This window comes from Gekko japonicus, unplaced genomic scaffold (genome assembly GCF_001447785.1).
Source record: "Gekko japonicus isolate JY-2015 unplaced genomic scaffold, Gekko_japonicus_V1.1 scaffold394, whole genome shotgun sequence".
Lineage (NCBI taxonomy): Eukaryota > Metazoa > Chordata > Lepidosauria > Squamata > Gekkonidae > Gekko > Gekko japonicus.
The window spans coordinates 657,064-664,145 of record NW_015173135.1 but is presented as its reverse complement, the minus strand read 5'-3'; the positions used below and the strand labels follow the sequence as shown (position 1 = coordinate 664,145).

General features: G+C 41.6%; 1 protein-coding gene across 1 annotated transcript in view; it reads left to right on the top strand.

Annotated features, from left to right (window-relative positions):
* The first annotated feature begins 2,090 nt into the window (after positions 1-2,090).
* GPR176 (G protein-coupled receptor 176) overlaps positions 2,091-7,082 on the top strand; it is a 75,312-nt gene continuing 70,320 nt past the window's right edge. Inside the window, exon 1 of the mRNA XM_015422183.1 lies at positions 2,091-2,313. Within this exon, the coding sequence (XP_015277669.1) occupies positions 2,091-2,313 (223 nt within the window). The remainder of the gene's footprint in view (positions 2,314-7,082) is intronic.

Here is a 7,082-nt window from a genome sequence, read left to right as displayed (position 1 = left end):
TCAAAACTCCCATGCCTTCTGCTACAAGAAGTCTTTCCTAGTATTTTGGGACACTTAGGTTTGCCAGCCCTGGGTTGGGAAATTCATGGACACTTTGGGGGTGGAGCCTGGGGAGGGTGGGATTTGGGGAGGGGAGGGACTTCAGCAGGTCATAATGCCACAGAGGTCAACTTTCCAAACAGTCATTTTCTTCAGGGGAATTGATCTTTGTTGGCTGGAGACCAGTAATTCCAGGAGAGCTCCAGCCACCACCTGGAGGTTGATTGAAGTCCAAACAAAACATCCGTGACAAAAATAACGAAGAGTCAATAAATACATATATGCAAAATTGTTTACTATAATAATTATAATTCTGTAGAAAACTCTCTTCTTTTATCGCTTACAACCCAAGGTCTTCACAATCAGAGAGTCAACATGGGATGTTTATTTCAAGACTTGATAAGTGGAAATCGATAAGAATTGTAATTATACGCTCAGATAAAGCAATCCTTGTAAAACGGATATTTTTATTGTGCAATTTTATTGCATGGTTAATGTAGTTCTAACGGCTGTGTTGTATTGTACTGTTTTATTGCACTGTTCATGATATATCTTATGCTGTTTTATTTCATTATTTTCAACTTTTTAAAAATTCGTCTTGAACCTTAGAGAGAAAAGAGGATTACAAGCCCAAGAGCCAATTTTCTGTGGTTCTGCTTCCTTAGAATTGTATAATCATAAAGCAAAAAGAAGCTATTCAAGATCACATTCATCTTGTACCAGGGATGCCATGGCTTTGCATACACACAGGTGTTTTTTTTTTGGGGGGGGGATATATTTAGGCATGAAAAGTTATAAAAGTATTGTGAGTTGTTTTTTTAAAAACCTCCCATTGTAGTCAACTAAAAATTACCCTCCAAATGTATTCTATGTTCCTCCCTCCCAAAATTCAAAGGGGAAACCTGTATACACTTTATTTCTGAATTCTGAAAACGGTTCCCATCAATGCTCCCTCTAAGCTGTGGAGTGTTGTGAGCAAAAATTCTCCTTTGTGAGGTACCAGCATTTGGCTACTGCATAAATTAGTTTGCTCTGGAGCCATCCTTCCTGAGCTAAGACAGAAATGTGTGAGCCAGAGGCTAAAAAAACTGTGAGCTAGCTCACACTAACTCACTTTAGAGGGAACACTGGCTCCCATTCTTATTTCCACCTCCTCAGCCCTTGATCTGACAGCTCCAAAGGCAAGATGGCTGCCGCCAAAACCGGAGCCCTCGCCTGAGAATCATGTGACGCGCGCTCTCTTCTCCCGGCTCCCTCGGATGGAAACGGCAGCAGCAAGTCAGCAGCACTCAGTTGTGAGGGGAAAGCAGCCGGTGGCAGTCGGTGCAGAAACCTTTGAAGAGTTGCCGGGCAGTACGTATAATTCTGCAGTCTGTGAAGCGGCACAAATATAGAGCGCAGAAGGGGGATGGCTACAGCTCAAGCGCTCTATGGTGTCCTAATCCTTTTTGAAAAATATTTGCGCTTAATTTGAAGCCGCACGGGTAGGAAACCACATGGGATTGTTTTGGTTCACTGGAGACTGAGACGGCACCGGCTTTAGAATCGTGAAGGGAGGGATCCATGGCGTTTCTCTTTTGCAAGGATATGAAAAAGCTAAGCAGAACCTTGAAAGGAGAAGAAACAGCTCAAGTATAAATGGTCACCGAGTGGCCTCTTTTGAGGCAAGGAAGTTACACGCACTGATGTGGAAATGACAGGTGGTATGGATTGCATGTTGCCTTCATTCAGGCGTGCGGCCGCACAATCACGCTGAGGACAAGCAGAGGCACCGAAGAAGAAAGAAATATGGGACAAGTAAGTGCGAGGGTCGATCAGCCCTCCCGCCGCTCCTCTTCCCCAGTCTTTCGTGAGGACAATTCTTCAAAAGACTGAGACATAAAAAGCGACACCGGTTTTGCGTGAATACAGAAAACTCACCGGAGACACAATGACGCTAAGTGCATTTACAGAAGCAGTTTTTGTCTGTGCGATGTACAGAGCGAGCGAACAGCCTGGGATCCGTACGGGGTGATGTGTTAGGTAAGAAGAAGGAAGAACAACATTTCGCCATGGGGTACAATGCAAGCTGGGCTTCAGTCAATGAAAGCGAGTGGGGGACAAGGTTCCCTCAGGCTATCACCGGCGCTTTGAACGCATCCAGCGCACACACTGTGGTGATCAATAGAAGCTCCCATGAGACCGGAACTTTAGAAGATGTGGAATACGGAGGACAAACCTATAGACATTTTACTACCACAGTGCAAATTGTCATCTTCATAGGTTCTTTGCTAGGTAAGTAAACAGTTGCAGGTTGTGTTTACTTTACTAAGGACTTGTTTTTCAGGGGATTTCCTTGTAGGGACTGACATCCAGAATCAGTCATTTGTGGTTTCCTCACAGCATTATGATCTTTCTTCAAGACAAATTCTTCTGGCAGCTGTTTAGGCTATGTGTAGCTTTAGGAAGGGTTGGGGGGGTTTTGGGGGGGAGAATACAAACAATATTTCAGCCATTTTTGACTGTTAACATTAGGTGCATGTGTTGTTTACCAAATCTTTAGGAACAAGGGGAGAAACAAATTTATGCTTCGATATTTCCATAGAAAACATACAACTATTTTAAGTAATAATACACGTTATTTAATATTGCACCTTTCAATGAGTTCCTAAATTATCCTCAGAACCCGCTGTGAAACAATACAATGTGGTTTTGAATGTTTGCATTCATTTGCCCCCCTTGAAATAGGAAAAGTAAGTGTTCTAGGGCCAAAGGCTGAAATCTTTTACGCAGTCTTTTTAGGACCAAGTTAGATGAGACTCAAGGGGATCGGTGATCAGATCTCCTCACAGGTTTTATTTTAATCTGATAGGGGCCATGACACTGGAGAAGGGATTACTAAACTCTTATTCCCATTAATTTTCCTGATGGGAATTCCTCCCTTACCCAGCTGCTTTTTGTTCCACCATGGGAAACTCCTTGCATCGCAGAGTCAGTGGGATTTAAGCAGTCTAACTGAGTGCATGATTATATAGCCTAAGTTTTTAAGCGTCAAACTAAACAATACACCTTTTCTACATAGATCAAGATGGGTAGCTGTGTTAGTCTGTCTGTAGCAGCAGAAAAGAGCAAGAGTCCAATAGCACCTTAAAGACTAACAAAGTATGTCGCTTTTGTGAGTCACTGCTCACTTCTTCGGATACAGCTAGAATGGGAGTCCATCTGTCCTATTTAATGGAAAGTGGAGTGATTGCAGAAGCTGAATTACATTAGAAGACAAATGACAATAGCAGGCATGATTGGATTTAGGTGAGATATGCAGAGGGGTAATAGGTGTGGAGAAATCAGCATTGGTAATGAGACAGGAAACCTAGGTCTAGACTCAGTCCAGGTGTATGCACTGTTTTGAGCTTCATTATCACTTGCAGTTCAGCAGTCTCTCTTTCTAATTTCCTTTGAAATTCCTTTGTAAGAGAACTGTAGTTCATTCACCTGCTATTGTCATTTGCCTGCTAATGTCATTGGGCATCTGAAATCACTTTCCAATAAACAGAACGGATGGACTCCCATTCTAGCTGTATCTGAAGCAGTGAACAGTGACTCACCAAAGCTCATATCCTACCACATATTTTGTTAGTCTTTAAGGACTCTTGCTCTTTTACTGGACTCTTTCTCTTTTCTACTTTTCTATGTAAGTGAGGGCTAATGGCTTGGCGAGACACCCAAAAGTCAACATACTACTACTGTGCAATGGTAAACTAATAACTAATTACATTAAGTGCTATCCATGTGCTGTAGCTCCAAGCTAGGGAATTTTGTGCACAGTGGCAGCTCAGTTACGTGAACACTGTCAGATATGACTGTCTCCTTCATTAAATGGTTAATTAAAATTAAGAGTGTTTGATCATATATGTGAGCAGTGTGTGCATCATAACAGGCACATCCACCTATCCACCTCTAGGAGCTGGGTGAAATTTTTCTCCATACAGAGCATCCTTCTGCATGTTCAGACTGCATTCAAAAGGGCAGCCACTTAGGAAATCCTGTTCTTGTACATGTGTCTCCCTAGCAGGATGCTCCCTCTCCTCCATGTGTGGAATTGTAATCTTTTACAATCTTGTGGGTCTTTAGATACCTGGAACTTAATAGCTGGGCAAATCTGTAGCGAGTTCACTTTTCTTACAGATTTAATACTGATTTAAACATATTTATATTTCTTATGTCAAGGGGAGAGTTGATGCAAACATTCCAAACAGTTTTTATTGTCTTGCAGATTGAAGATTAGTTAGAAGACAGTTATATGGAGTTTTCTAAAATCAAAGGATATATACAACGATGAATGTGGATGATAGTCATATTTTGAAATTGTACTTGTTGCTACTGGACAAGTTGGATTCCTACTAAAAGAGGGTCATTTGAATATAGGATGGATATGCACTGACTTTAGCTGGTGTTCTTCATTGAAGGTTTTCTGAAAATGAGTGTGATTTTCTTTATAATCAGGAAATCCATGGCTTGGCCATATGGTCTGACACTATTGTTTACAGATAGTAATCAAAACTGCATTAGCACTGTTCCAGTTAATAAAGGGTCCATATGTTTGTGCCTTTTTCCTGTTTTTCTGGGGGGGCTTTTTTGCCATTCAGCCAACTTATGGCAACCCCGTAGGGTTTTCAAGGCAAGAGACGTTTAGAGGTAGTTTTGCCATTGCCTGCCTCTGCATAACGACCATGGACTTCTTTGGTGGTCTCCCATCTAAATACTGACTGGGACTGACCCCGCTTAGCTTTTGAGATCTAACAAGATTGGGCTAACCTGGGCTATTCAGGTAAAGGCTGTGCTTGTTTTGATAACCAGAAAAAAATTGTGATGTTGGAACATAACATCAAAGCAAGACTCCAGCTGCCTCTCAAGTTGAAGAAGTATTGGGTTCTTGCCTCTGATGTTGCACTGATCTGGAAGGCAGTTGGAAGCAGTGAGGTATCAGTGCTTTTGAATGCCTGGGAAAGTCAGCACAATGGTTGGTACAAGCCTCTACGCTTCTCTCATGTTGCACTTGTTAGATGAAAGGTACAATCACCACTGATGACCTGGTGATTTAGTTTGTGGTCCCTTGAATTAATATTAACATTTAAAATATATTTCTGTTTACCTGCTTTACCTGGTTCTCCTTAACCAAATTAAATATGTGTTTCATATAGAACTTTTTCTCTGGACATAGATAAAGCTCAGAACAGAGACTTGTCTTTCCTGTGGCTCATAGCATCCATTCACCTAAATATGGTTACACAATGAGGTGTGTTCTGTGAGTTCCCAGTCCCCCCCCCCCCAAGCACTGTTAAAAACATTTGGTTGATACTACCATTCATTTTATTTTGTTGTGCCAGAGGTATTCTGTGCTATGGACAAGACTTTTCTGTTTTTGAATTTGAGTTCTTCCTTTGGAAACTAAGGTTATGGTTGAGAACAGCTGTCTATTAATAACACTAATCAGAGCAGGGGATGGAATTCTAAGGAAGATTTGCATTGGTTGTGCAGATAGGTTGGCTCCCTTCACTGGTTTGAGTAATAAACATGACTTTTCCTTCTATTTTGTATCCATAAGTTCCTAATTGATCATTGTTTTGTGTTTTGGCAGCATACTAAAAGAGTCTTGTGATATCCTAAAGACTAACATATAGTGTTATACAAGCTTTCATGAGATCCATAGCTTGATTTTCTGCATGAAAACATTTGTTAAATCAACATGATGGTTTCCCTTCTAGTAGTATAAGGGAACTTCTGGATAATTGTACCTTCACCATTGGAGCATTACAACAAGAAGTATGAGCTCTTAAAAAAGAAATCACTAGTATGAAGGTTTGGAGCTACATGTGTTTTACACAACCATTGCTGTGCACTCATACTAATGCTGGTACTCAGTTTGGACCAACAGATATCAGCACAGAGACTGGCATAGTTACTGTGTCTATTAGAAGAAGAAGAGGAGGAGATTGGATTTATACCCCGCCCTTCACTACCCAAAGGTGTCTCAGAGCGGCTTACAAACTCCTTTCCCTTCCCCTCCCCACCACAGACACCCTGTGAGGTAGGTGGGGCTAAGAGAACTCTTGACAGAAACTGCTCTTTTTCAAGAACAGCTGTGCCAGAGTTATGGCTTGCCCAAGGTCATCCAGCCAGGTGCAAGTGGAGGAGGGGGGAATCAAACCCGGTTCTCCCAGATTAGAGTCCGTGCACTTAACTACTGCACCAAACTGGCTCTCAACTGTAGGCATGTAGATTAAGCATGTTGGATGCTCAAAAACCATTCTAATTGAAAACATCCTATGAACCACAAGAAATGAAGCAAACTGTACTCAGCGGAAAGCAATGCATTTTTAAAACCAGGATCTTCCATGATACTGACAGATTTTGAACTTGGTTGTTTTTGAAGTTGTTTTGTCGATAATAGGTCAAGCTGGGTAGCCGTGTTAGTCTGTCTGTAGCAGTAGAAAAGAGCAAGAGTCCAGTATCACCTTAAAGACTAACAAAATATGTGGCAAGGTATGAGCTTTCATGAGTCACTACTCACTTCAGGTATTTGAAGAAGTAAGCAGTGACTCACAGAAACTCATACCTTACCACATATTTGTTAGTCTTTAAGGTGCTACTCGACTCTTGCTCTTTTTGTGGATAATGTGAGGTTCTGTATTTCCAAATTTGCTATAGAAAATATTCAAATATAACCTGTTCATTGCTAGAAAAAAGTAACTTAGTTTTATTAAATTATGAATTTCCAATTCCAATAACCAGGGATCTTTTCGTAGAAAAAGAGCTGCCGGAGCTCATTAGCATATGCAACACCCCCTGACATCAACGGAAGAGATGTCAGAAGGGGAAGCAAAAGGGGGGGGGGAAGGCATCTTCAAAAGCCTCCCCTTCGCTTCCCTGGGTGGGGGAAGCAAAGAGAGAAGGGGTTTAAAGTTTAAACCCCTTCTCAATAAAGTTGGGCCACAGAAGGAGGAAAGAGGGAAGGAAAGAGAGAGAGAGAGAGGGTAGAGAGAAGGAACGAAGGAAGGAAAGAG